The sequence below is a fragment of the Fringilla coelebs genome (assembly GCF_963513975.1).
Source record: "Fringilla coelebs genome assembly, chromosome: 22".
NCBI lineage: Eukaryota > Metazoa > Chordata > Aves > Passeriformes > Fringillidae > Fringilla > Fringilla coelebs.
The window spans coordinates 3,478,930-3,506,707 of NC_140048.1; the positions used below are offsets into that span (position 1 = coordinate 3,478,930).

The 27,778-nt window shown below is 53.5% G+C and overlaps 4 protein-coding genes across 5 annotated transcripts; 2 read left to right on the forward strand and 2 right to left on the reverse strand.

Moving 5' to 3' along the window:
- Positions 1–2,282: 2,282 nt before the first annotated feature.
- On the reverse strand, positions 2,283–8,116 carry SLC66A1 (solute carrier family 66 member 1). Of its 2 annotated transcripts, none has more exons than XM_084220119.1 (8): positions 7,677–8,116; positions 7,054–7,241; positions 6,293–6,422; positions 5,743–5,830; positions 4,533–4,681; positions 3,653–3,745; positions 3,175–3,292; positions 2,283–2,878 (listed from the first exon to the last, which is right to left on the reverse strand). In XM_084220119.1, the coding sequence occupies exons 2-8, from the start codon at positions 7,221–7,223 to the stop codon at positions 2,796–2,798; spliced, it is 831 nt and encodes a 276-aa protein (XP_084076245.1). In that variant the 5' UTR covers positions 7,224–7,241; positions 7,677–8,116; the 3' UTR covers positions 2,283–2,795. The 2 variants fall into 2 exon arrangements, with proteins under 2 accessions (XP_084076245.1, XP_084076244.1); XM_084220118.1 differs by having other exon boundaries at positions 3,107–3,292; positions 7,677–8,114.
- Positions 8,117–8,123: 7 nt separating this feature from the next.
- On the forward strand, positions 8,124–12,438 carry LOC311162016 (aflatoxin B1 aldehyde reductase member 2-like; the record flags this gene model as incomplete). The annotated part of the gene is made up of 7 exons (XM_084220117.1): positions 8,124–8,349; positions 9,120–9,307; positions 9,819–9,923; positions 10,447–10,543; positions 10,635–10,734; positions 11,032–11,161; positions 11,669–12,438. The coding sequence occupies 7 exons, from the start codon at positions 8,124–8,126 to the stop codon at positions 11,828–11,830; spliced, it is 1,008 nt and encodes a 335-aa protein (XP_084076243.1). The 3' UTR covers positions 11,831–12,438.
- Positions 12,439–12,527: 89 nt separating this feature from the next.
- Positions 12,528–15,168, reverse strand: MRTO4 (MRT4 homolog, ribosome maturation factor). The gene is made up of 8 exons (XM_084220120.1): positions 15,100–15,168; positions 14,661–14,719; positions 14,449–14,552; positions 14,267–14,348; positions 13,980–14,047; positions 13,503–13,654; positions 13,006–13,082; positions 12,528–12,822 (listed from the first exon to the last, which is right to left on the reverse strand). Exons 1-8 carry the CDS (start codon positions 15,125–15,127, stop codon positions 12,676–12,678), a joined length of 717 nt encoding a protein of 238 aa, XP_084076246.1. The 5' UTR covers positions 15,128–15,168; the 3' UTR covers positions 12,528–12,675.
- A 106-nt stretch (positions 15,169–15,274) lies between these two features.
- EMC1 (ER membrane protein complex subunit 1) lies at positions 15,275–27,366 on the forward strand. Its single transcript, XM_084220007.1, has 23 exons — positions 15,275–15,401; positions 15,490–15,614; positions 15,812–15,877; positions 16,434–16,527; positions 17,139–17,267; positions 17,384–17,510; positions 17,830–17,979; positions 18,642–18,809; positions 19,151–19,222; positions 19,633–19,692; positions 19,896–20,018; positions 20,212–20,308; positions 20,979–21,095; positions 21,940–22,139; positions 22,390–22,539; positions 22,879–23,040; positions 23,283–23,402; positions 23,613–23,750; positions 24,072–24,245; positions 24,786–24,996; positions 25,422–25,506; positions 26,104–26,233; positions 26,399–27,366. Exons 1-23 carry the CDS (start codon positions 15,301–15,303, stop codon positions 26,576–26,578), a joined length of 2,979 nt encoding a protein of 992 aa, XP_084076133.1. The 5' UTR covers positions 15,275–15,300; the 3' UTR covers positions 26,579–27,366.
- Positions 27,367–27,778: the final 412 nt, after the last annotated feature.

Sequence of the window (27,778 nt, forward strand, 5' to 3'; positions counted from 1 at the left end):
CCCAGGAAGATGTTTGTGTGATCGTGTCCTCCTTGTTTCTCTTTTCTTCCTTGCAGGGTTCCTTGGGGTTTGTGTTTTGTCCCACAGCCAGAAACGTTTGGAAGGGGCTGTGATGTCCCTCTGCTCTTTGGCCTTGTGTTACTCTGCTGCCCTCCCAAGGTGCTGGGTTTGGTGCTCCAGCATCCAGCACATGCAGCTGTGTCCAGGGGAGGAGGGTCTGCCCAGCTGTGCCTGGGGGCTCCTGGGTAACCCTGGGCAGAGGGGCTGTGCTGGGGTGCCTGGTTCCTGCCATCCCTGCTGACCCAAAAGCTCCTCCCTGGTCCCTCTGTCACCTGTGACCCTTCCCCAGTGTCCCCTCCTTGGTGGGCAGAGGGACCTGGCACAGCTTTGGGTTCCCTGCCTGCTGCAGGCTGGGGCTGCACCAAACCCAGTCCTGGGGAAGCACAGAAAGATCTGCTGGGCTCTTCCTGCCCCTGGCTCTGGGAACTGCCCTGTGTGACCCTCTGCCAGGGGGGGCTGTTGGCATTAACAGGGATTAATTAATGTGCTCCAGTTTGCTTTTGTACCACGACCTGTGTCCCACCCTGACTCCTGCACCTGGCCAGAGCTCACCCAGGGCCTGCAGGAGCTCCTGTGGGACATGGGCTGGGAAAGGCTGGGATCCCCCAGGGAACACCCCGGGATTTGGCTGCTGGCTCCCAGTTCTGGCCCAGCACAAACCTTTCCTGAAGCTGGAGATGTTCGTGTGAGCTCTGGAGCCTGGGAGGGGGAGACCTGCTGAGGTTCTCAGTTACCCTCTCCTGCAGCAGGGGTTGCTCCTGCTCAGCCTTTTCTGCTTTCACATTTGCCTCTGCAAAATCCTGGGGACAGGGCTGCAGCAGTGACTGGGAGGGATGGGAACCTCGGGGAGAGCCTCAGGAATTGCAGCCACCCTGAGCAGGCTGTGGGTGTGTGAGCTCTGGGTGCAGCTGCTCACCTTGCTCCATCCTGCCCAGCCCAAGGAAAGTCAGAGTAAATTGTCCCTAACCCTGCCCCAGGTGCACCTGTGGGGACAGACTGGGATACACTGATATCTATATAATCCATATCTATGTATATACACACACTTTCCTCCTTGTGGCAGAGGTTCTTTGTCCAGGTTTGGGAAAAGCCAGTATGTGACAATTATTTACTGTTGTGAGTGGCAGAGATGAGGGATTTGCTCATGCTTTGGATTAAAACAGGATATGAATTGTTCTACAATTCCCAGGGCAAGACAGGACAGGAAATGCTGCTGCTTCAGGATGAGGTGAGCAGCCCCTTTCCTGTGAGTCTGGAAGGGCAGAATTGTGAATTAATCCAGGAAAAACTCACTCACTTGGCTCAAGGGGCTCAGAGAGACTGAAAAATTCATTTCCCTTCTGAAGACAGCTGGGTCAGTCCCAAGAACTGGCCCAGCTTGTGTTGCCATGAACCTGCTGCTGCAGCCTGGGGGGCACTGAGCAGTTGGAATCCCATTTAATGCGAGATCCGTGGATTGGTGTCCTCAATGTGAGGACAAAGCAGAGTAACTTCCTTGGGAAGGACATCATAAATCAATGATAATGGAGCTAGAGCCAAAAGGGACATGCTGGGTATCAGGAAAGGAGCTGGGGAGGGGAAAGGGAAGCAAAAGGAAGAGCTGATAGAAACTGCAGGAAAAGGAAAGCTCTTGTTTTCACAAGGCCAAGCTGTGATGGTTTTCCTGAAGGGTCTCCAAGCTTTGGTTGGTTTTCTTCATTTTCCCAGGGAGACTGAGCTGCTCAGCCACGGGAGGGAGCCTGGCTACACCTCCAGTCTCTCCTGCTGGGGCACAGCTTTTCCCAGCCCAGCTCTGCTTCCTGTCCTTCCCTGCTCCAGGAGCCCTGTGCTGAGTTCAGGGCCCCCAGAGGGGGATAAACTCATCAGTGTTGCAGATAAACTCAGCAGTGCTGGGAAAAACTCAACAGGTTAAAGATAAATTCACCAAACTGAGGATAAATTCATCAAACTGAGGATAAATGTGTCAGGTTGATAAATTCACCAAGGACAGAGGGCAGGAACTGAAAACCAGAGTGAGCAGCTCTGCTCTTCTGCTGGGGAACAGCAATGGAGCAACTTCCCCAAGGAATCCATGCAATTAAAACATGGGTGAGGCAAAAAATGAGAAATCAGGGAATGGGACTGTGAGACGCATTAGGAAAGAGGCAGGAGCTGCCAAGTAAAGCAGCAAAATGAAACCAAGGGAGGCAGGTGGGGAAAGATGTGTTTTATAGATGGGAGAGCCGTGCTAATTAAAAAAGGTGTGGACTGAACACTTTGGTTCTGCTGCTCCTTCCCCACTGGGTCCAGCCCTGTGTGTCCTCCAGAAGGAGCTGAGGGGGCAGCTCTGAGGTCACAGGGTTGTGTCTGTGGCAGGTCAGTCCCCCTGTCCCCTCCCCATTCAGGCTCTCCCCACATTTTTCAGCACCAAGGAAGTTCCAGATCACCCTTGGCAGATGCAGCAGCGACCAGGCTCAGCTGTGGGGCATCGGAGCAGCGAAGAGCAACTGAGGTATCCAAAAATTCCCTTTTATCCTGAGAGCATCATTGGTATCAAAGAGGCACCAGGTGTCCCAGCAGCATCCTCTGCCACTGCCTCAGCAGCACAACGTGTCACCCACGGGCTCGGGGACTCTTCTGCCAGGAGCCACCAGGATGGAGGGGCTGGTCTGCCCAGCCCTAAGGCCACCTTCCTCATGGGCATCCTCCTCCTCCTCTCCCTGCAGGGCAGGTCTCTCTGTCAGCTCTCTGGGCTCTCATCCGGCTCCCCCAGGAGAGCACCCCTCTCCTCGAGGCTGCCAGGCCGTCCTTTCCGATAGGCCAGGAACTGGAAGGAGATCTGGGGAGAGGTCAAGGCTCTGCACGCTCACAGGGGGATCTGGGGATGCACTGGCTGTCAGCACCCTGAGTTTGTGCCAGGAGAGGTGGGAACGGGACAGGGAGCTCAGTGCAAAGCCGGGGCTGAGGCATTTCCCAGCCAGGGCAGCACCACCCCACCCTCCTGCCCAGCCCTGCCCGTCCCACTCCCAGCTGGCAGGGGGGGATCCCAGCCCAGGGGAAAGGATACAACCACGTCCAGGGCCAGCACGCCCAGGCTGCCCACCAGCCAGGGCAGGTGGTGCAGGATGTAGTCACCTTGGCTCTGGCCTGGCTCGGGGTTCTTCAGGAGGACACTGAGGCCATACAGGGAATTCCCCAGCATCACCAGGGCAAACAGAGAGTAGGAGACCCCGCTGGTGGATTTCCTCTTGTACTGGGAAAAGAACGAGAGGTGCAGCTCTCCTAAATCTCTCTACAACTATTAATCATACTATTAATCATGCTCTACCCCCAGCATTAAAAAAGAGAAGTGGTGACTCAGTGCTGAGAGTCTTTTAGCTCCCCTTTGGCTTGTAAATTAGACAAAATGAAAGCCCCACCCTCAAAATATTGGTAGGTTAAAGGGAGGGGAGAAAAATAAATACAGAGAAGTAGTCCCTTATGGAATGATCAGAGATGGGGCCTGGGACCTCCGAGCAGAGGGGAGAAAGGAGAACCCCAGGGAGAAAGGAGACTCCCCAGCCCCCTGGGAGGGACAGGTGAGGAGCCCCGGGGTCCCAGGCTGGGCACTCACGTTGGTGCGGATCTGGGGCACTCGGGAGCACAGGTAGAGCACGGAGGAGATGGAGCCGATGGTAAATCCAATGATTTCAGTCCTGGAGAAAGGCTGCAAGGCAGGGGCGGGGACAGGGACAGCCCCAGTGCTCAGAGCCCCAGCACGGCCACACCCAACCCCGCGTGTGCCGCGCTCCCCTCCTCTGACAGCCCGAGGATAATTATGACTGATAATTACAGTTCACCTTGCCACAGGAAAATACCCAGTGCAATCTGTTATAACGACAATTGGCTTAATTGGCTTTGCTCAGAGAGATCCTTTTCTATTGCCAGAGCAAAACCATTCTGCAAACCTACTTTCAGTTTCAGCCAATTGAGTTAGTTACCTTGCTGCACTTTCTTGATTGTTTGATTTTCAGTAATAAATATAAATGTGGATAATTGGAAAAAGAATTAAAGGGGAGAAGTCTTACAAACTTCCTGAACACAGGAACATTTTTTTGGAGACTGTCTATCCTATGCAGTCACCTGAGATAAAGTCTGTTTGCAATGTGGGATTGCGAGGTTTGCTGACTCTATGTGGGATAAGTGATTTTTGCTGACTCTTGAGCAGGTCCATAGAAGTGCTTGAAATTTGAAGTGAAAATGCCCTGAAATGTCTGAAATCCTGCAGCAAACTGTTCCTGAATTTTGGAGGAATCTTTGAAAAAGTTCTCTTTCCAGTGCCACCTTCCCACACTCTAACAGTCTCCTGGAGAACAATTTGGCCCCAAAATGGGAACAGCCCCTAAGCCCAAAACACACGGTGGGGTCCAGATGGTTTTTTGGGATCACAGCACCCAGCAAGGCGTCCCCACCCAGACCTCTATCCCATCTCCCAGAGTTAGGAACTGGCTCACCTTTGGTCCAAGCTCATCCCCAGGAACTGACAGCAGAGACCTCCCCTTGAAAGTCCCTGGAGCCTCGGTGCTGGCACTGCCCAAGAGGGGGAGGCTGGACAGGGACCCCACGGAGAGGAACACAAAGGCTGCATTGATGGGAGCAGGGACTGCAGAGAAGCAGACAGAGCCCCATCAGGGAGAGCCCAGCAACAGCCCTGGGACTGCCAGGACCCTCTCAGGGTGAAGAAACCTCCAAGCTCCCCCTTATCTTACCAAGGGACTGAGCAACCTCTGAACTCTCCCTTATCTCACCAAGGGATGGGGCAGTGGCTGCTGTGGGTGACTGATGTGATTTATCTCCCAGTGATGAGCCCAATTTGTACCTTATCAGGGAGGAAACTGCTCCTATCTCGGTTTCTTTGGGTTTAGGGCTCTACAGAATCTCCCCCACTAGAAGATTTCACTGTCTTAAGTCACTCTCAAATCCCTGCCAGAGCAAGCCCTGCTGTGGCTTATTTGTTAGTAGTAATTGAGTATTCTTCAGTAATTTTTAGTGATTATATTCAGTAAACAAGCTCTCCACCTTAACAAAACTATGTATCTCATGGGTCAAACACCAACTGGCTAATAACTTCACAAGTCTTTACTAAGTTAAACAATCACCCCAGTCCCAAGGAGCCTGTTTGCGGTTCAGCCGTGCTGGAAAGGAGATTTTCTCTGTTTTCTCTGTCTGTTTAAACCCTGCAAGATCTGCTCAGGTTCCCTTTTCACTCCAGTTGAACAGACAGGAACTTCCCTGTCAAGTTTTGGCCCCGAAACAGTGGGGAAACTTCCCCCTCTCCCTTCCAGCACTGCCCGAGTCAGGAGTTCTGTGATTCCCAGCTCTGAGGTGGAGTCACCATGTAACTGGGGTGGAGATTTATTTGTTTCTGTGCCCCCTGAGGCTCATGGAGGGGGTTGTTTCCAGCCTGGACACCATGGGGGGGTGGGAGTTGCAGGGTCTGCATAAGCCCCAGGTCCAGCTGTAGCTGTTTGTTGGCTTTGACTCTCCTAGGGGCTCAAATTATCCAAGGGAAAAAACCCACCAAACCACCAACCCAGCACGCAATAATGGCATCATCTACTAAGTGTGCCTGGAATCTCCCTGGGCTCCCAGAGTGCCCTGGAATCCCCCCCTCTCTGCTCCCAGTGCCCAGGGGAGCAGAGGCCCCACCGTGCCCCAACTCACACGCTCTGCCCCCGTTCTTCACCCGGTAGTAGAAGTAGAGGGAGAGCATGGCCAGGTCTGCCAGCACGTAGTAAATGGCTGTGTACACCTGTGGGGAGGGGACGTGCTGGGGACACCCACGGGGACCTGGGGGGCTGAGAGGGTCCCACAGGGCTGCTCCCTGCTCTCCCGGTGTCCCTGGGGGAGAGGGGAGTGTCCCGGGGTGGAGAAGGGAACAGCCCCAGAGGGAGGGAAAGGAGCAACTTGGGGGTGAAGAAGGGAGCATCCCTGGGAGAGAAGGGAAAACACCAAGAGGGGAAAAAGGGAGCATCCCCAGGGAGGAAGGAGGGGGCATCCCCAGGGAGGAAGGAGGGAGCATCCCTCGGAGAGAATGGACCACACCCAGAGGGGAAAAGGGAGCAAGCCCAGAATGGGAGAGGTGAGCACTTCCAGGGGTTAAAGAGGGAACATCCCAGGCAGTTTGGGTCTCTGGCTCCCAGTGCTGGATAAAGCAGCTGCCAGCCCCTCCCTCCTCCCAGCAGCTGGGGTGTTTGAGAGGCGGCCCCGGTACCTGCAGGGGCAGCTGATCAGCCAGGAAGGAGCCGATGAGGTTGAGGAGGTCTCCGCCCAGCCATCCCAGCAGGAAATAGATGGAGAGAGCCTGGTCCATGATGCCTGTTTTGCAGGCCTGGTAGAACTGCCTGCAGAGCATTGGGCAGGGGAACAAACATCACCTCAGCTGCTTCAGCGGTACCTGGGAGCCATCCCCAGGACTCCTGTGGGCCCCAAAGCAGTCACGGGAGGAAAACCAAGACCACACGCTCCCCTGGCCCCAGGGAGAACTCCTGAGCCCCACCGGCGCTCACCGAGCGCCCTGTGGGAGGAGTAGCGAGAATGATCCCAGCTGCAGGATCCTCCCCTCCGGTTGAGAAAGAACCGTGACTCCTCACGTGCCTCTCTGCCACCCCTGTGTCAGCACTTCCAAGTACCCCGGGGCTCCTGGGGACATTCCTTCTGCAGTGTGACCTGTCCTGCCGGCCCGGGGCCCTGCTCGTGCCTGACGTGGGACATTCCGGCGGACGAGCACAGCAACAACACCGCGGCCACCGCGGGGCTCCGGGGCTGCGCTGCCGGCCCCCCTCACCCCAAATCTGCCGAGCCCTCGCTGCTGGTGCCGCGGGGATGGGATGACTCTGGCACCTTGTGCTTGCCAGAAGGTGTCTGCCATCCCCCGGGAAGGGCTGCCCGGGATGTAGGGGCGGTACTCGGGGATTTGGGAGCCATACCCAGAAATTCGGGAGCGGTCCCCGGGGATTTGGGAGCGGTACTCACGGGAAGGCTGCGGCGATGAAGCAGCCGATGGAGCCCAGCCCCAGGACGATGCTGGCGACATCCCGGCTGTCCTGGGCACACTCGTGGAACACATCCATGATCCAGCGGGAGCCGTTGGGACAATCAGAGAGATTCCCAGAGGGGAGACCCCTCCAGCGCCGCGCAGCCATGGAACCGCCGGGATAACGCTGGGGAAAAGGGAATAACACAGGAAAAAATTAATAACGCTGGGGAACGAAAGATCTGTGGGAGGGACAGGTCTGGGGCTCCTCCGGGTACTGGCTCCTGTTGGAAAAAATGGATCGTTAGTAGATAATTCACCTTTATTGGGTTTGCTGCCAGCCTGGCAGTGTCTGGGCTCAAAGGAGAAACAGAAGAAATGAAAGAAGAAGAATAAATAAAGAAGAAAGAGAAGTGAAAAAAAGATGGAAAAGAAGGGGGGAAGGGAAATTTTTTTTTTTAAATAAAAGGAAAATAAGGAAAAAAAAAAAAAGAAAAGGAAAAAAGAAAATGGAAGGGGGAAAAGAAAAAAAAAAGAAAAAAAAGGTAGAAGAAAAGGAGAAGTGGAAAAAAGGCGGGGGGGAGAATAAATAAAAGAAGCCGAAATCAGAAATCAACCCAACCTGTTCTCGCAGCACTGGCAATCGCCTCTTCACCGACGCGGTTCGGAACTGTGTTTTTCCTTGAGAATCCGCTCTTTTTGAAACTTGAGCTGTTTTTCTGGGTGAATCCACGATTCCTCAGACACCCGCCGGGTTTCCTTCGCCGCTGTCCCAAACCTTGCCCAGTTTCCTTTGCTGTTTTGCAAGCCCTGCCGGGTTTCCTTTAACGCTGTCCCAAACCCGCCGCTCCTCTGCCGCTTTCTCAGGAAGTTGCCGGATACCGGCAATTTTCCTCAGTGAAATCAGCGACCCTTTTCACAAAGTCGCAGCATTTCGCCCCGCTCCCCGCGGGTTCCCGGCCCTGCCTTTCCCAAAGTTGCTGTTTTCTCCCGAGCTCGGCGTGCCCGGGCCCGGCCCTGCCGTCTGAGGGGCCGGGCGGGGCGGGCCGGGCGGGGCCGCGCAGGCGCGATGGCGGTGCGGGCGGCGATGGCGGCGATGGCGGGCGGCGGGGCCCGGCCCGCGGTGGTACTGGGCGCCATGGAGATGGGCCGGCGAGCCGGGCCCGAGGCGAGCGCCGAGCTGCTCAGCGCCTTCCTTCGCCGCCGATACCGCCTCGTCGACACCGCCTTCATGTACGCGGGCGGCGAGTCCGAGCGCATCCTGGGCACGCTGCTGGCCGGCAGCACCGAGCCCGGTAGGGCGGCGGAGGGCGGGCTGCCCTCGGGGTGAGGGGCTGCCTCGGGGCCCGTGTCTGAGGAGAGGGGGCTGCCCTGAGGACAAGGGTCTGCTTTGCCAAGCTGACACTGTCCTTGAGGAGAAGGGACTGGGCCAGGACTCCTTCCGTGAGGAGAGGGGTCTTTCCTGAGGAGAAGGGATTTCCCCGAGGAGAGGAGCCTTGCTGGGAACCGTGCCCTGAGGAGAGGGTCCTTCCTTGAGGAGGGTCGTCCCTGAGGAGAGGGTCTCATCTCTTCTGCCAGGCTGACGCTGTCCTTGAGGAGACGAGACTTGCCCAGGACTCATTCCCAATGCCCTCCCTGAGGAGATGGCACTTCTCTGGGGAAAGAGAAGGGTCTTCCCTGCCAGTCTGAGGCCGTTCCCAGGGACAAGGGCGCTCCCCAGGGTCCATTCCCTGAGGAGAGGGATCTTCCCTGCTCGGCTGACTCCCTCCTCAAGAAAAACAGACTTGCCCCAGGCCCATCCCTTAGGACAAGAGTTTTCCCTGCTGATGCCATGCCTGGGGGGAAGGGACCCCTGTACTAGTGCAGACCCCCAGACCTTGAGGAGCAGACCTTCCCTGCCTGGGGCAGACCCTCAGTGCCTGCAGCGAAGAACCACCTCTGCCAGGCTGATGGGATTCCTGAGCAAAGGCACCTTCCCTGAAACACCTCAAACACTTATGTCACTTATCCCCACTCCCCTTCTCAAGGTGGAAACATCCTTGCTCATTCCTCCTCTCTCTGCCAGTGGAAGTTGCCACCAAGGCCAACCCGTGGGATGGGAAGACGCTGAAGCCGGAGAGCGTGCGCTCCCAGCTGGACACGTCCCTGGAGAGGCTGCAGAGGAGGAGTGTGGAGCTCTTCTACCTCCATGCGCCTGACCACGGCACCCCGGTGGAGGAAACCCTGCGTGCCTGCAACGAGCTGCACAAAGAGGTGAAGTGCAGAGTCCAAGCCTGGACAATCCCTGATTCCCTCCTTCCCACTGCTTTTTTTAAACCAGGGCTGCTTGTTGTGCCCATCTGCAGTGCTGGGTTTGTGCAGCTCTGCATATAGGAGACAGAGCCCAGGGCAGAGCTGAGCAGCCACTGCTCTTTGTGTGCTCACGTGGTGCACTTTGTTCCCAAGAGCTCTTGGAACATCTGGACTTTGCTTCTAGCCCTGTTACAGTCTGGGTTAAGATAAGTGCTAGTAATGGGTAAAGGATTCCTGAGTTTCGTTTATCTGGTTATATCATTTAAACTAGAAGGTGTGAATTCCAAATGAACAGAAAATGGGGAATATTTTTGTCATGTCTGAATAATTCATAGTCTGTCAGAAAAGGTGGACAGGAATTAACCCTTCTGGACTAAAAGTTGGTGACTGTCTCACTGTACCCATCTTGTGCTGTCTGGGTCCAGATGAACTTTGAAACACTGGAAGTGAATTCCCTTTTATTCCTCTGCAGGGGAAGTTTAAAGAGCTTGGCCTGTCAAACTACGCTGCGTGGGAGGTGGCAGAAATCTGCACCATCTGCAAGTACAACAACTGGGTGATGCCAACTGTGTACCAGGTGAGGGAGCAGGGAAGCTTGGATTTGGGCTCCCCAAATCTAGGACCAGCCCCAGTGTGCCAGATGTAAACAGAGAAGGAATCTGCTGCAGTTAGTGTGGGAAGTCACAGTCACTGAGGCTAGAAAAGATTTCCAGTCCCAGCTGTGCCCAGTGCCTGCCTTGTCACCCAGCCCAGAGCTCTGAGTGCCACGTCCAGGCCTTCCTTGACACCTCCAGGGATGAGGACTCCAGCACCTCCCTGGGCAACCCCTGCCAAGGCCTGACCACCCTTTCAGTGAGGAAGTTCAGGAAGCTGAGTGAGGTTGCTGCTCAGAAATAGCTCAGTGTGTTCATTGCTGGAGCCAGCAACTCCCCTGTCATGGAACTTCAATTATTTGCAGTCCTTCAGCGAGTCTGTTCCTAAGCAAATCATCACCTTGTGTGACCTGAAGCTGCTCTCTGGGATGGTATTGCCAGGGAAGGGTGGGAAAAGGCAGCTGCTGTGCCCTGAGCTCTGTTTGAGGCTGTCTATCACCCGTGCAGGGAATGTACAACGCGACAACACGCCAGGTGGAGGCCGAGCTGTTCCCCTGCCTCAGGCACTTTGGGCTGCGCTTCTACGCCTACAACCCGCTGGCAGGTACAGGGACAAGGCCTCGGGACAAAGCTCTGAGGAATGGGGGCTCTGCAGAGCCAGCCCATCCCCAACCTGCTGCTCCCTTCCCTCCCAGGGGGGCTGCTGACCGGCAAGTACAAGTACGAGGACAAAGACACACGCCAGCCCACTGGGAGATTTTTTGGGAATGACTGGGCTCAGGCCTACAGGGACAGGTATGTCCTGAGTTGACAGACAAGCAGGAATGACTGCATGAAAAAAACACTCTAATAGTCAGCTGAGAGGAAGCAGAATTGACCAAAGCTTGGGGATATGTCAGCACACGTGGTGTGTGACTGAGCTCTGCAGGGTGGTTTTTAGGCTCAGCTTCCTCACAGCTCCCAAGGGAGACTGCAGAAGGTCTCCAAGGCTACAAAGAGTTGTATGAGGCTTCCTGAAAGCCTTTTGATTGGAATATAGATGTACCACTGACTAGAGGTCCCAAGGGCAATTGTGATGATTTTTTTTGGCAGGTACTGGAAAAAACACAATTTTGAGGGAATTGCACTGGTAGAAAAAGCTCTGAAAGAGGCTTATGGCTCCACTGCACCCAGCCTGGCATCTGCTGCACTGCGCTGGCTCTACAACCACTCCAAACTGCAGGTGAGAGCTTGACTGGGCACTGCTGCCATGACTCACAAACAGGGAAATTTCAGTGTAGGTGTCTTTTAATCCTGTGGGATTGTGGATCATTCCAAAGTGAATACTGATGTACAGACTGCCAGGCAGCAGGAGTGAGGCAGCTCTGCCTTTTCCCATGTGGTCAGAACTGGAAGCTTCAAGTGGAAGATTTTAGGTGCCAGTTACTGGGGTCTTGGCTTCCCACACACTCAGCTTCCCTGCAAGGAGAGGACTCACCTTTCACTAGACTAGGAAACTAATGCTTCATATTCCTGATGTTCCCTAAATGGCCCATCATAAAGTAGGATTTGGCAGCTTCTGAGGATTTGGGGTGACTTGGAAATGTCCTGGCCTAGTGAGCAGAATCTGTGGTGTCAGTTGGTTAATTCCTGGATGTTCTTCAGTGGAAAGAAATGCTTTGTTTGGCCCGCAGTGGCTCAGGAGGTGAACGTTCTTTTGGGATCAGCAACACCTCCCATCTGTTCCCAGGGTTCTCTTGGAGATGCAGTGATCATTGGGATGTCCAACTTGGAGCAGCTGGAGCAGAACCTCAACTACAGCGAGGAGGGTCCCCTGCTGCCGGCCGTGGTGCAGGCGTTCGACGAGGCCTGGAACCTGAGTGCACACGACTGCCCCAACTACTTCCGCTAGGGAGGGAAGGCTGGCACACCCGGCACAGGCTCTGGAGACTCGGGAGAGGTACTGCCCACCCTGCCCTCCCATCCATGGCTGGAGGGCTGCAGGTTTCTCCTGAATCAATGAAGCTTTGTAGGATCCACACCCGTGCCTTAGTCCTCCCCTCCCAGCCCCTCAGCTCCCCCAGCACAGCCCACGATTCAGGATGCAGCTGATCAGGAAAATGAACACCTTAACGAGGTGAAGGCCCCTCTTCTGCTTTAATGTGAAATCCTAAATAATTACATACAAGAATAAAATCTCCTTCTAGTGCAGAGCCCATCTCTGACCTGTGCCTGGAACCCGTCATCTCTTGGACAGCATTTGGGGACTTTGAATCACAGAATATCAGGATAGTTTGGGTTGGACAGTCCTTAAATCTTCTTAGTCCACCCCCTGCTATGGCTAGGGACATCTTCCACTATCCCAGGGTGCTCCAAGCCCCATCCAGCCTGGCCATGCACACTTCCAGGGATGAGGCAAAATTCCAAGGGTTGAGCTAAGTATCTTCTTCTGTGTCAGAATAACAAACCCTCAGCATCTTTCCCTTTGTGCTCTATTAAAATTCCATTACATTTACACTCTTCCTGCCCAGTTTTCATGTTTGAGTTGGCATTTCCTCAGATCCCAGGATCCACCATCAGTAACAGGAGCAACAGCAGCAACAACCATGTGAAGTTTCACATAGATATTTATATAAATATAAAAAAAGCATAGTTAGGTCATTTTCTATAAAGATCATCCCAGTCCAGGTGTACCCAGGGAAGGGAAATATCCTCCTCATTTTGTCACTAAAATAGAACTGTCTGGTGTCCAAGCTGTTAGTCCTCATTGCTGCCATCGTCATCATCCTCCTCTTCCTCCTCCTCTGTTGCATCTCCCACGAGCTTCTGGAAGTCTCCTGTCTCAGAATTCCATACAAACTTCATGGTGACTTTAAATTCTGCCATCTCATAGCCAAAGAGTTTCTAGGAGAGGACACAAATCTGTCATTCTTGCTTTACTGTCTCTGTGCCCAGCCTAGCAAAACAGTAAATTCCAGTTCCAGGGGAAATGGAGCAAAGCAGGAACCAAAATAATTGCTGCTGGGTTTTAGGAGATATGTTAATAAATTATTTTGTGTCAGGAAGCAGGGCTGCTGTGTTACTCACCAGCACACGAGCCTGTTCTGGGGTGAGAACATCCCCTTCCTTGCACACTTCATAATCCGAAAGCAGCGTCACCACTCCTGCAGAGCAAAACCCTTGGAAATAGGATCCCAGGCACTGGGGGCTCCCCTGGAACATGGGGGCAGAGCCAGGACTCCCTCCAACACCACCCCTTGGAGCTGACACCTTCCCATGCAGCATCTCACCCCAAGGAGATGGGTGAGATCAGCTCCAAAACCCCACAGCTGGTTCCTGAGCAGATTAATCTGAGCTGTTTCTGCTGGAAAAGGATGGCATTCTGCAGAAATCAGGGGGCCTTACTGAGCCTTTGACACGAGTTTGGGAACAACAGCACAAGGATAGAAGGAGTTCTAGCCCCAGCCCAACAGGGACAAAGATGTCCCTTAGGCTTTCTCCAGCCCTAAATCCTGCTCTGTGTTTAGCACTGTGCATCAGGGATCCCAGCTGCATATCCAAACCCCAGCCTGGCCCTGCTGTACCTTTCTTCAGCGCCGTGGGCAGCCCCAGCTGCCGCAGCTGTGGCTCCATGGAGTGGGGGAACTGCTCCAGGGGCCCCGTGTCCAGGCTGACCCCGTACGGAGCCTTGTTCCCAGCACGAGCAAAGTCCAGCTCCCGGAACCTGGAGAACCACCTGGGACAGAGGGGGGCAACAGGAGCATCAGCTGGGGGAGGAACACCCCTGGGCTCAGACAGGCCTGGGCACGGCCTCCCTAGGATCTGGTGCTACTTAGGGAGGTTGTGGCTGCCCCTGGATCCCTGGAAGTGCCCAAGGGGCTGGAATGAGATGGGCTTGAAGGTCCCTCCCAACCCAAACCCTTCCATGATTTCTGCTGTCGCAGGAGGGGCTGACAGAGATGAGTGGGAAAGGCCCTTGAGACCATCCCTGCTCTAAGGCAAGCAGCAGGGAGGGTGGGGGTTTTGTGGCAACAAAAAGGCTGTGCCAGGCTGGTACTCACTCATCCACCTCGTCCTTGGTGCGGTTGGTGAAGAGGAGCCCGACCTCACCTCTCAGGTGTTTGCTGACCTGGAAGAAAGGAGCATCCCTGGGGACTGGGGAGCAGCAGGGACTCACCTGCACAGGCTCAGTCCTGCACTGCTGCATTCAACAGAGCCCTCCTGGCAGGACATTCAGTTAACACCCCCACAGAAGGGTGACCCCAGGATGTTATTCCAGGATGTTTCTCCAGGGTGTGGAATGCAGCAGGGGAAGCTTTAGGATACCCAGAGGAAGCTCAGCAGGTACCTTGTGCAGGTTCTCCTTGTACTCGCTGCTCGGCTCCCGGCCCAGTGCCACCATCATCACCTTGTTCTTCCCGAAGAAGATCCTGCCCAGGAGCAGGAGGAGGAGGAGGAGGAGGAGGAGGAAGATGTCAGCTCTGGAGCTCACCCTTTGGGCATCCCCACCCCGCACCACCCCCCGCCCACCTGCTGTGCTTCCAGGCGTTCCGCACATCCTTCAGCTTGTTGTTCCTCATGTTGGCCACGGAGAAGACGAAGATGTACTTGTAGGTGTCCACACAGCGCCGCAGCTGCGGGGGAGCCGTTACCGGGACCGGGACGGGCACGGGGGGCGGGGGGAACGGGCCGGACAGCGGGAGGGGACAGGGGACAGGGGCCCGGGTCCGGGCCAGACTCACCTCGGCGATCAGCGCCTGCTTGGCTTCCAGCCCCTTGCGGGGCGTCCGCGTCAGGGACACTGCGGGGAGCGGAGCGGAGAGAGCGTCAGGGAGCGGTGGGGATGGAGGACGGGAGAGGTGGCCGGGAGGGGATGGTGATGGAGAAGGGAACGGAGATGGGCAAGGAGATGGAGATCGGGTAAAGGACAAGGGAAGGAGGAGGGGAGAGGGAAGGGGTGGATGGATGGGGCCGAGAAACGAGAAAACGACGGAGAAGGGGACAGGAATAGGGAAGGGGACGGTGAAGGGGGTGGGGAGAGGGAAGGGGGCGATGGGGGATGGGATCGAGGAATGAGAAAGCGACGGAAAAGGGGACAGGAGTAGAGAAGGAAACAGGAATGGGGCTGGAAAGGGATGTGCCCGGAGGGTGTCCGGGATTCGGTGCGGGCCCCGCTCCCACCTTTGCGGTCCCGCTTGGACTTGGGCATGGTTCCGCCGTGCTCTGAGGCCCCCGGGCCGCGCGCGGGCTGCCGGGAGCGGGCGGGGCTGTCCCGCGCGTTGCCTGCGAGCTTCCCGCAGCGCTGACGCCCTTTCCCCGCGCAGGCGGCGGCGCGGGCGGCCCCGCGGCGCAGAAGGCCCCCCGGGCACCGGGGCCGCTGTCATGGCGGCGGCGCCGCTGCCGGTCCTGGTCCTGCTGCCCGTCCTGGTCCTGCTGCCTTTGGCCGCCGCCGTCTACGAGGACCAAGTGGGCAAGTTTGACTGGTGAGTGCCAGGGTCCCGCCGGGCTGGGTCCCCGTTCCCGCGGACAGGCCCGGTCCCGTTTCAGCGGCGCTCCCGTTCCCTCTCGCAGGAGGCAGCAGTACGTGGGGAAGCTCAAGTTCGCCTCCTTGGAGGCCTCGCAGGGCTCGAAGAAGCTCGTTGTGGCTACGGAGGAGAACGTGGTGGCCGCCCTGAACTCGCGGAGCGGAGAAATCCGTGAGTGCGGCCGGGGGTCACTGCGGGGTGCCGGTGTTCTCGGGAAGGGTGACGCTGCCGTGCGGCCCTGGCGGGCCGGAGGGCTCGGAGCCCTGTCTGAGGGCTGGCTCCGTGAGCAGCCCGCCTTTAACTCCTGTTAGTAGCGCAGGGACGCCTTTGCGGGCGCAAATGCCCTCTCCCTCGTTGGTCTCTTGCAGTGTGGCGCCATGTGGACAAGGGCACCCCGGAAGGAGCCATCGATGCCATGCTGATCCATGGGCAGGGTAAGGGCTGTGGCAGATGAGTAATGCCATCATTGACTCTCACAATTAACAGAAAAATGTCATGTATACATGTTCAGAGAAGTTTTATAGATTTATAGTTATGTTTTACCCCTTTGTATGGTTATCAAGGGACAGCTGGGGTTGGGACATTTGGGGGCATTGTCACTATGGAACACCTGACTTCCAGTCAGGATTTGAGGAAGAGATCTGCACCACTGAACAGTGAAGAAGGAGTCAAGGGACAGAACTCTGGGGGGGCTAAAGGGTTAAAAGGCCAAACCTCCATTGTGTGGGTGAGCACACTGTGGGGAAAATCCTCTGCTCCCAGCACTGTAACCTTTTCTCTATTCAGTCTTATGTTGTATTTTTGATAAGGCTTAATAAACCTTTCTAAATTTCTGAAAAATGAGTTGCTGTTTCTCACAGGGGCGCATGCCAGGGCTGGCAGGGCTCCTGGAATGTGGAGCCAGCCTTGGAGCACAGGCTGGAGTGCAGAGCCCATCCCTTTGTTGGTCCCTGGTGGGTGCCAGCGCTGTGTTTGTCCCCTCCTCTCCAGATGCCATCACCGTGTCCAACGCTGGACGGATTCTGCGCTCCTGGGAGACCAACATTGGGGGCTTGAACTGGGAGACCTCCCTGGACACTGGCAGGTGGGATTTCCTGTCTGCAGGGGTTTGTTCTCCTTGTAGGGCTGCTCTGGGAAGGAAAAAACGGGTCATGGACTCAGTCTGGGCTTGCATTGTAGAGAAAGATTAGTCAGATGTAAGGATTCCAGAACAAATTTTGGGTGAATTCTTTGGGAATGCCTGAACCTTGCAGAGAATCACTGAGGCTGGAAAAGCCCTCCCAGACCATCGAGTCCAAGCTGTGACCAATCCCCACCTTGTCCCCAGCCCAGAGCACTGAGTGCCATGTCTAGGACACCTCCAGGGATGGGGACTCCAAACCTCCCCAGGCAGCCCCTTCCAATGCCTGACAGCCCTTTCCATGGGGAAATTCCTGCTAATTTCTACCCTCAACCTCCCCTGGCCCAGCCTGAGGCTGTTCCCTCTCCTCCTGTCCCTGTTCCCTGGGAGCAGAGCCTGACCCCCCCGGCTGTCCCCTCCTGTCAGGAGTTGTGCAGAGCCAGAAGGGCCCCCCCAAGCCTCCTTTGCTCCAGGCTGAGCCCCTTCCCAGCTCCCTCAGCCTCTCCTGGGGCTCCAGCCTCTTCTCCAGGGTAAAATAGGAAAAGAATTCCCTAATTGCTGGTGCCTGTGCTCAGTTTCCAGGGGGCTGCCCTGGTGGGGCTCCCCGAGGCAGTGAAGTATGTGGCAGTGCTGAAGAAGGCGGCCCTGTCTCTGCACTACCTGTCCAACGGGCACCAGAAGTGGGTGGAACACCTGCCAGAAAGGTGAGCACACCTCTCAGGGGAGGTGTGAGCTCCTGCCTCGGGGCTGCACCTGCCTTGTGCTTCTGCAAACCGCAGTGTGAGGGGGTGATGCTTCATGCTTGCTGCCTGTCCTGCAGTGAGAGCACTCAGTACGAGCTGCTGTACTCCCGTGGCACCGGGCTGATCCACGTGGTTGGCATCGTTCCCCAGAGCCACCTGAACGTGCTGACCTTCAGCGTAGAGGATGGGGAAATCACAAGACAGGTAAGGGAGCCAGAATGCTGGATTTGATGTGAACAAATGCACTTCCAACCCCGTGGTAGGCAGAGAAATCAATTGTTGTGCCACAGAGAACCCTCCCTTTCCCTGAGGCAGTGCCTCCACACCAGGGATTTCAAGGCTGAATGCCCTGAAAGCCACACTGAGCTAGGCTGGCGGCTGTTAGCCAAGATTATCCATAACCCTCAGGCTGACAGGTAGTTTTTCTCATTTGTGGCTAAAAATAACTGACTTAACTTGCCTTTGTGTGCACGTGGGTGCTGTGCAGGCTGTGTGCTGCTGAGCTGGCTGTGTCTCTCTGCAGGTGAGGGTGGCAGCCCCGTGGCTGGGGGGCCTGCAGGGCTCCTGTGCCGTGGTGGGCGAGGCCGTGCTGGTGTGCGTGGACGCGGCCGCGCGCTCCCTGCACGTCTGCGCCCTGGAGACCGAGCAGGACATGAGGAACATCCCCCTGCAGGTGAGCACTGCTGCAGGAGCACTCCTGTCATTCCTTACCTAGCTGGTCTGATTCCAGTTGGAACTGGTCCCCTGTGGTGACAGCTTGGTCAGAGAGAGAGAAAGCTAGGTAAATTTTCCCAGAATCGGCCTGGGAAACATGAGGGATTTGGAGAGAGAGAGAATTCTAAACAATCTGCACCTGGTGTTTGTAATAAGCTGTATTGCCCATAAGTTTATTTACCAAAGCATGGCTTCTTAGCTAGTGGGGATGGTGTTTTAATTTAAAGGACCAATCAGGTCCACCTGTAGTGAATTATGGTATAAAAAGCAATGGGTTTCTTGATAAAGCAAATTAGCCTTCTGTGAATGTCTTGAAAGTTTATGTCACTCATTACCTGGTCCTGACCCATTATGGTGACATCTCCCCAGTCTGTTGGTGAACTGGGGGGTGATTGGAGGTGGGGGGTCATGCTCTGTAAATTGAGGGGAGGGTGGGAAAGCTTTTTGTCTGTTCTTCCTTGTGGATCAGTGTCTTCTGAGCTTTGCTCTAATGGAGCCTCAACCTTCCCTGCTCCTGCTCTGTCCCCTGACTCAGGGACTCTCTGGCTGCTGCTGAGGGGAGGGAGCTCTTGGTCCCAGTGAAGGATGACTCCCCAGCACATGTGCTTGTCTCCCCTGCAGTCCCTGGAGCTGGAGTTTGCAGATGACTTCCAGGCCAGGATCTTGGCAACTCAGCCCAGTGTGACCAGTGCCTCACGGACTCAGTTCTTCCTGCAGCTGTCCCCAAGCCACTTCTCCCTGCTGCAGTACAAGCAGGGGCTGCTCAGCCACCTCCGGGACTTCCAGCAGGTGAGAGATGTGCCAGGGACAGGGCCAAGTGCAGCTGAGCATCCTTCACACTGCTGGGCCAGCTGGCAGGTTCTAAAGTCTCAGTGACTCTGGGCAGCATGGCTCAAAAGCCTTTAGCAGGTTGACTGCTCCCATCTTTATGAGGAGTAGGATTTTTCCTGGTTTTGAGTTGGGGGAAACAACATAATTTAAAATTTGGCTGTGACAGTTCATCTGCTTTTCATTTCACCATGGTTTTATTTACTTCACAAGTACTTTTTGGTGAGGTTTGGGGGTTTCTTGAGGGTGTTGTTGTTTTTTTTTTTTAATGGTTTCTTGATTTTTTTTTTCACCCTTTCCAGGCAGCTCTAGTGAGTTTTGCAACGACTGGGGAGAAGACAGTGGCTGCTGTCCTGACATGCAGGAGTGAACTGGTGAGCACAATTCCTGTCCTCTGGGACCAGCCCAGCTCTGGGGATGTGCTCTGGGGCTGGGCTCCACTGGTGTTTCTCCAGCCCAGGGATGGGGAGCCCCTTGAGGAAGAGAAGGATTTGACAAGTTTTAGTGATAACACAAACAGGGCTTGATTATGTCCAGCTCAGTGAATATCCTGTTTCAGGAAGGTGGGCATGTGACAAGGAATTGGCTTTCCTGTTCCACAGAGGATTTCTTGGGGATATCAAACATACTTTCATTTTTATCAGAAACAGAATGGAACAGAACAGAGCTGTTTCCTGCCTGATATCACAGGCAAGCTGAGATTTGTCAGGCAGTTGAAAACCTAATTTTTTATACTTTACTGGTGTCTGAAGCCATGTTACATTTCCTCTCATCCTCACTTCAGAAACCTGGAAGCTCTGATGGCCTCCAAGCTGGCAGCACTCTGGAGGATGCCCGGAGGCAGGTATGGGGTGCTCTTCTTCCCAAGGTCTTGTCAGTCCATTTTATTCCTTCCCCTGCAGGAGCAGAATGACAGAGGTTTTACACCAGCTGTACAACTTAAAAATACAGCCCAAAAATATTCTGAAGCCCCAGTTTTTGCTGGGCATGGAATCCTGCTGCAGGATTTGGTGTGGTGTAATCCCTATTTTCTGCCCATTGCTACAGGATTCCTTAACCTGCTCCAATCAAACCTACAACATAAACCTCTACCTGGTTGAAACTGGGCAAAGATTGTTGGACACCACAATCACCTTCAGCCTGGAGCAAGGAGGGGCCAAGCCACAGCAGGTGAGCAGGGAGGGGTTGTTTCAGTCCTTGCAGTGCTTCCCCTTTCCTGGTTTGGCAGCCAAGGGAAAAAACATTCCAGGGATTACAGCATCATTTTGCTCTGGTTTCACCTGATTTCACATTTCAAGGAGATGATGTGAGCATTAATCTTGCTGCTTTCCTTCCCTTTTGTTTTGGTTTGCTTTTTTCCCAGCTGTACATCCAGGTTTTCCTGAAGAAGGATGACTCCGTGGGCTATCGAGCCTTGGTGCAGACAGAGGATCACATGCTCATGTTCCTCCAGCAGCCAGGTGACTCCCCAAACCAGCTTCCTCCTTTTGTAACAGTCACCAGGAGAAAATCCTGTGTCCTCAAGGGCTGTATTTTATCATTACTTTCCTTGGAAGCTGAAAAAATTAATTTAACTCTCCTGAGTCCCACAAAAGACACAGGACACTTTCACCCTCACCTGGACAAACAATTTTGCCCTGCTTTGTGTTGGCAGAGCCTTTGGATTTCAGGGGGTTTCTGCACATTTCAAAACTCTTTCTGTAGGATGAGAGTGTAAGTTCTGGTGTGGATCTTCCTCAGAGATTTTCAGAAAAGGTCCTCATGGCAAAAGTGTTAATTTGCAGAAAGGGTTGAAAGTCCCATCTCATGGACAGGAATTTTGTGAGGCTCTAAAGGAATCCAGGAGTTCACACTGTGAATCTCTTGTTTTAAATAGACTCAGTGACTGGAACCCTTTTAAAGCACCAGATTGCTTTTACTGATCCTGAGGTTTTCTTCCCAGAAGTGGCTCCTGTTGCATGAAGTATGAAATAATTAAGTTAATTATAGTAGATATTTATACACTGTTTTGCATTTCATTTAGATGTGATTGCATTTCAGGGTTTCACTGAAAGATACTCTTATATTGAGTGAGTTAGTTCCCAAATATTAAGTTGATTTTTCCAATATTCTGCTCTTATTTCTTTCCAGGAAAGGTTGTGTGGAGTAGGGAGGAGTCACTGGCAGAGGTGGTAAGCTTGGAGATGGTGGATCTGCCTCTGACAGGTGCACAGGCTGAGCTGGAGGGAGAATTTGGAAAAAAAGCAGGTGAGTTTAACAGAATTACCTCTGTGAGTTTGTTTTCCTTCCTAAATAAATGTGTTTATTGTTTTTTGTTTACTCTGAGCTGAGAGATTAATTTAATTCTCTACTGATGCCAATTAAAATGAGCAGAAATAAACCCTTTTCTGTCTAAACTTTGGAAATCCAATCCAGATGACAAGAATACATTACATTGTTAGATTAAAAAAAGAAACAAAACCAGTCAGCAGCAGTAGGAGGGATTTGGGCCGTGTCTCCTGAATGTTTTCTGTGGCTCTTTCTGGAAGACTCGTTTCCAATAGCTTTTTTTTTTTTTTCTTTGCTTTGTTTTGTTTTGTCTTTCCTTGCTGTCCTGGATGCAGCCATCCAAGGTAACCCCATCCTGCATGGAGTGTGCTCTGCTCCTGCCTAATGCTTCTGGTGCCACTGGTCCCCTCTGCTTGCTCCCCTCAGGGGCTGAAACACAGTTGAAATCTGGTGTTTTGGTTACTTTAAGAATTTGAATACAAACCCTGATTGGGCAGAATTAAGGATTTTTAATTGCTCTGAGTGCTGAGGGATTTCTGTAGAGGTGGGGGAGCTGTAGGTGGGCACAGTGAGAAGGAACACGAAATCCTCTGCATGAAGGTTTGCTTTCAGTTGAGCAGGGCATATTTTAGAATGAGTATGGAGTGGGAAAGGTTGGTAAATGCCAGAGTCTGTGACAGAAATGGCAACTGTAACTTACTGCAGAGGGGGAGGTGAGGAGCTAGCCCAGGTTTGTGCATGGCAGCGTTTGACAGCACAGTTTCAGCTCTGGGGTGGGATGGGTGTGATTTCCTTCCTGCTGTCACTGTGGTGCTCCTTGCAGATGGTTTGCTGGGAATGTTCCTGAAAAGACTCTCATCCCAGCTCATCCTGCTGCAAGCCTGGACTGCCCATCTCTGGAAGATGTTCTACGATGCCAGGAAGCCCCGGAGCCAGATTAAAAATGAGATTAACATTGACAATTTGGCCAGAGATGAGTTCAACCTCCAGAAAATGATGGTGATGGTCACTGCCTCGGGCAAGGTGAGGAGGCCGGGGCAGGAATCTGTTTCCAGGCTGGAGCAAAGAGTCTCAGCTCTGAATTCTTAGTCCTGTTTTTAGCCAGGCTTGGGCAGAAATAATGGGAAGATGCACAGGGTATTTGGGGTGGCTTTAAAGGGGGACTAGGACTCAGCTTTCTTTGGGATATGACACAGAAGGATGTACTGCTTGAATGGGAGAGGTGTTTTCCTAAGCTTTGGCTTTCCTATGTTTCCCTTGTGTTTTTCTTCAGCTTTTTGGCATTGAGAGCAGTTCTGGCACCATCCTGTGGAAGCAATACCTCAGGAATGTGAGACCAGGCTCCTCCTTCAAGCTGATGGTGCAGAGAACAACAGCCCATTTCCCTCACCCTCCACAGTGCACTCTGCTCGTCAAGGACAAGGTGTGGCCCTTTCCTGCCCCTCCACTGGGCATGGAAATCTGCCTTTGGACAGGGCAATAAAACCATCTTCTGGGGCATCATCTGGTTGTCACTGATGAGGGGATGGCAGGGGAGAAAGATCTGGAGGGAAGCAGACACAGAAGCCTAGGTATGATGGTGGTGGTTGTAGACAAATGCGGGATAAATGTTTGGACAAATGTGGGCTTCCAAACAGAATATTTTCAGGATGGAGTAGCTGAACACAGGGTATGAATAGTCAACACCAGCAAGTAACAGTTAAAAAAACACCCTCTTTTTTGGACTTAAACAAAAAGAGGCAAAACTTACCCTGCTTTTCAGGAAACCAAGATGAGTTTTCTGTACGTCTTTAACCCCATCTTTGGGAAGAGAAGCCAAGTAGCTCCTCCTGTTCTGAAACGTCCCATTCTCCAGACTTTGCTTCTGCCTATTATGGATCAAGATTATGCCAAAGTGCTGCTTCTGATTGATGATGAGTACAAGGTAAATTGCTTTGCCTAGAGACAGTTTTCTTTACATTCTGGTTAATTATTGCCCTCCGTTTTGGAATAAGATGGAAAAAAATGTCATTGAGCTGGATTTCACACAAAACTATGAGGTTATTCTGGTAAGACAGACCTTATCTTGATAACCATGTTAGAAATAATCTTTCTGGTTCATTCTGGGCTGGATTTTTTTGTCTGTATCAGTTGTTTTTAACCTGTGTTTCATTTCTTCTTTTCCAGGTTACACCTTTCCCAGCCACTAAAAACGTCCTCCGCCAGTTAGAAGAAATAGCCCATTCCATCTATTTTTACCTAGTTGATGCTGAGCAAGGAAAACTCTCTGGATTCAGACTGAAAAAGGTATGGAAGGCCCACTGCACTTCCCTGAATGCCCTGTGGATAACGGCAGATCTCAGTTCCCTTCATGGAGCTTTGCTCAGCTGAACCTTCAGCCTTAAAAAGCACCGAAGGAACTTGGGAAATCCCGAAGCAAGGGAATCCGCATCCTGCTGGTGGAGATGGTGTCCTTGGAAGATGAGATCCAAGTTCCCACATGCTTTCTCCCTGCAGGATCTGAGCACAGAGGAGAGCTGGGAGGTGGCCATCCCCACAGAAGTGCAGAGGATTGTGGCTGTCAAGGGGAAGAGGTCCAACGAGCACGTGCACTCCCAGGGCCGCGTGATGGGCGACCGCAGCGTCCTCTACAAGGTGCTGCTGCAGCTCTCTGGTGGCTTTTTGTTGAGGCCTTATCCCATGGGAAGATCCCAGTTCCATTCCCTACGTTGGGATGAGCTGCCCTGTGGTGCCAGTTTTTCTTTCTGGGCACCAGTGTCTCTGGAAGAACGCTCATTTTGATGTTTTAATGCGTCAGTTAAGTCAGTCAAAAGTCTGAAAGTGGAAATAGCAGCTTGATTTTTTGAGGTGATTTATGGTAATTTGTTTACAACATGCCCAGTGCCAGATGAAGAGAAGGAAGGAGTTGTCTGTGGCACTGACAGGGAGTCTCAGCTGTTTCTCCTTCATCCCTAGTCCCTGAACCCCAACCTGCTGGCCGTGGTGACCGAGAGCACGGACACGCACCACGAGCGCACCTTCATCGGGATCTACCTCATGGACGGGGTCACGGGCAGGATCATCCACTCCTCCGTGCAGAAGAAGGCCAAGGGGCCTGTGCACATGGTGCACTCTGAGAACTGGGTGGTGGTAAGCTGCTGCTTGTTTGGGGGTGCCCCTAAAATCACCTGCTGGACAATATTAAGGTGGTAAAAAGCAGTGGCCTGTAATGAAGGTCCTTCATGGTACAAATATGGCAAAATACATCTGTAATGGCAGACTATGACAGTTCTGTAAGTTTAACAAATTAGGATACTTAAAGAAATCATCCAGTTAGAGGGTCAGTGAATGAAGTCATCCCCCCCTTTCAATTCTGCCCCCACTGAAGCCTCCCCTAGCTTCTAGCTCCCCATTTATTATGCCTGTGATAGATGGAGAAAATGAGAAGTCCTTGGCTCACTATATAGCAAAGACTAAATAAGATTCCAGCAAGGTTTGCTTATTGTTCTAAAATCGAAGGGAGGGGTAGAAAGGTACTACAGTTACTTAAGGAGCTATGTAACTATATTACAGTAATCTACAGAGCTACAAATGTATACAAAGCAAAACTCTTCTGGCATGGAGGCAGTTTAGTGACCACCCTCTGTGATTCTTGGATATTCCTGATCCTCCTGAAACTCCTGCTTGCAGTACCAGTACTGGAACACGAAGGCGCGGCGCAACGAGTTCACGGTGCTGGAGCTCTACGAGGGCACAGAGCAGTACAACGCCACGGCCTTCAGCTCCCTGGACCGCCCCATTCTGCCCCAGGTCCTGCAGCAATCCTACATTTTCCCCTCTGCCATCAGTGCCATGGAGGCCACCATCACCGAGAGGGGCATCACCAGCCGCCACCTGCTCGGTGAGTGCCTGCTTGGGGCAAGGGGAGCTCTGAAATCCAACAAAATGGGGTTGTGCTGGGCTCCTGCAAGTGCAGGGATAAGCACCAGGAGTGTGTCTCTGTTGGCTGTCAGAAAATGTTGTCAGGAATGGCCATGAGGTGCCAGACTCTTTCCAGTGGTGCCCAGACCAGCAGTGGCCATAAACTAAACCCCATTGACTTTCACCCCAACATAAGGCAGAGCAGTGGCACAGGTGCCCAGGGAGGGTCTGGGGTTTCCCTCTCTGGAGACATTCCAAACTCCCCTGGATGCATTCCTGAGTCACCTGCTCCTGGTGACGCTGCCTGGGCAGGGGAGTTGGACTGGGTGATCCCCAGAAGGCCCTTCCAACCCTGCCTTTTCTGGCATTCTGTGATTTTTGAGATGCTTTTCCTTTAATGCACAGTTGGGCTTCCCTCTGGAGCCATCCTGTCCCTTCCCAAGGCTCTGCTGGACCCTCGGCGCCCGGAGATCCCCACGGAGCAGAGCAGGTAGGGAGGGATGAGAACCTCTCTTCTGGGCTCTGGAGAGGGCTGGATTTTGTGTGAAAAGGAACAACTTGTCCTGCCTGGCCTCTGAGGAGTCTTGGCACAGAATGAAGGAAGCTCCTTGGAGGTCTTTCCCAACCTGAAGGGTTCTGTGCTTCAGTCTGTGATGATGGGATGCATTTGTCTGTATTACAGCAGGTCAGTGGTTAAACCAGCCTGGTGTCTGCATTCTCAGGGAGGAGCACTCAGAGGAAATGGATTTTTTAGAGTTACACTTACTTGTAAAACTTTGGCTTAGCCTGACCCAGCTGATACATTTGATTTTCCTCCTGCAGCAATAATGAATCTGCAGTGGGAAAAGCTCCCAAATTCCCTGGTTTGGGGTTGATTTTCCTCCTGCAGCAATAATGAATCTGCAGTGGGAAAAGCTCCCAAATTCCCTGGTTTGGGGTTGATTTTCCTCCTGCAGCAATAATGAATCTGCAGTGGGAAAAGCTCCCAGATTCCCTGGTTTGGGGTAGCTTTTGATAATCAGGAGACACTGGTGGCATCCTCTGTGTGCTGCCTGGCTGGGGTTTGATGTCTTGTGGTGCCCTGCAGGGAGGAGAACCTGATCCCCTACTCGCCGGACGTGCAGATCCATGCTGAGAGGTTCATCAACTACAACCAGACCATCTCCAGGATGAGGGGGATTTACACAGCCCCCTCTGGCCTCGAGTCCACCTGCTTGGTGAGTGCAGGGGGAGGCCTCAGTGTGGCATTTGGGGGTGGGTCTGAATTCTGTAACTCCCAGAACGGGCCGCTCGCAGCGCAACCATCGCTGTCACCCTGAGGGGATCATTTTGGGGTTTTATGCTCCAAGCTGCATCCCCAGCTCCTGATCTCCCCCCTGCAGGTTGTGGCCTATGGGCTGGACATCTTCCAGACCCGGGTGTACCCCTCCAAGCAGTTTGATGTGCTCAAGGATGACTATGACTACGTGCTGATCAGCAGCGTGCTCTTCGGGCTGGTCTTTGCCACCATGATCACCAAGAGACTGGCCCAGGTGAAGCTGCTGAACAGGGCCTGGCGCTGAGGGAGCCACAGCCTGGAGAGCAGCTGGGCTGGGATGCCAGCCCCTCCCAGGGATGGATCCACAGGCCCCTATTCCATTTGGCTGGAAGATATTTGTGAGGAAAAGCTGCTGGAGGAACAAAACCCTCACTGCCTGCGTGTCTCCCGCGAGGAGAAACGGAAGAGATGAAAAAGAGAGACTTTTTTAGTCTGGTCTGACTGAAAAAGAAGCTCCCAAACCTCCCTTAAAGCCCCAAACTCAGTGTCCCCCTGGTGCTGGTGAAGAGAACCCTGAGGATGCGTGTCCTGCTCATTCTCAGCTCTCCCTCGGTGCCAGCTGTGCCCCACATCTGGCAGAGAGGAGGGTTGTTGGCTGTGTCAGCTGTGCCCCACATCTGGCAGAGAGGAGGGTTGCTCCTGCTGTGAGGGAAAAACCTTGGGTGATTTCTGTAGGAAAAGTGTTGGGATTTGGGTGTCTGGCAGTGGGAAATGGCCTCATGGAGCCACTGACAAAGCTGCAGAGAGAGGGGAAGAATTTGAACCTAAAGCCTCTCCCTGGTCTTTATTTATTATGACAGCATCAGTTCCTTCCCATTTGTTTCCAAATTTTCCTGCATTTTTTTTGTGTTCAGAGCTGGGGTTAAGGTGGGGTGCTTCAGGGGGAGGAGCCTCTCAGCATTTCCTTCGGCCTCAGGGCTCTGAGCTCTGTCAATTTTAGTTGTTAAGACCCAGTTTGACATGGAGTTTGTCCCCCAGGAGTGGCCGTGTCCCCCACACCCCAGTGTCCAGATCCCAAAATAAAGCTGTGGAGCAGGGAGCGCGTTTGAGCTGCTGGAGTGTTTCTGGGGCTATTGAAGTGGGCACTTGCGGGTGTTTAAGTGGGTTTGGGGGGATATTTAGGTGGATCTTGGGGAGCTATTGAGGTGTTATGGGGAATCACTGAGGTGGGTTTTGGGGCCGTTTAAGTGGTTTTATGGGGTTATTTCAGTGGGTTTTGAGCTACTTAAGTGGGATTTGTTTTGTATTTACGTGGTGGAGGAGTTGGTTTATTATTAAATGTTTTGGGGGGCTCTTGAAGCAGGGGTTTTTAGGCTATTCGGTGTTTTTGGGGTTTTTGGGTGAGCTCGGGCCGCTCCGAGCCCTCCCTGCCCGGGGGCAGCCGCGGGGGCGGGGCGCGCGCACGGCGCATGCGCGAGGCCCCGCCCCGCCTTCCCCGCGCCGC

Coding starts and splice junctions, on each gene's coding strand:
- SLC66A1 (XM_084220118.1), bottom strand. CDS start 7,223: ATGGCTGCGCGGCGCTGGAGGGGTCTCCCCTCTGGGAATCTCTCTGAT. Junction 3,746..4,532: donor GGGATGAGCTTGGACCAAAG/GTGAGCCAGTTC, acceptor CCTGCCTTGCAG/CCTTTCTCCAGGACTGAAAT. Junction 3,293..3,652: donor TGCCCCAGATCCGCACCAAC/GTGAGTGCCCAG, acceptor TTCTTTTCCCAG/TACAAGAGGAAATCCACCAG.
- EMC1 (XM_084220007.1), top strand. CDS start 15,301: ATGGCGGCGGCGCCGCTGCCGGTCCTGGTCCTGCTGCCCGTCCTGGTC. Junction 15,402..15,489: donor CAAGTGGGCAAGTTTGACTG/GTGAGTGCCAGG, acceptor TCCCTCTCGCAG/GAGGCAGCAGTACGTGGGGA. Junction 17,980..18,641: donor TGAGGAACATCCCCCTGCAG/GTGAGCACTGCT, acceptor TCTCCCCTGCAG/TCCCTGGAGCTGGAGTTTGC.
- MRTO4 (XM_084220120.1), bottom strand. CDS start 15,127: ATGCCCAAGTCCAAGCGGGACCGCAAAG. Junction 14,048..14,266: donor ACAAGGAGAACCTGCACAAG/GTACCTGCTGAG, acceptor CCTTTCTTCCAG/GTCAGCAAACACCTGAGAGG. Junction 13,083..13,502: donor GCCCACGGCGCTGAAGAAAG/GTACAGCAGGGC, acceptor TTTGCTCTGCAG/GAGTGGTGACGCTGCTTTCG.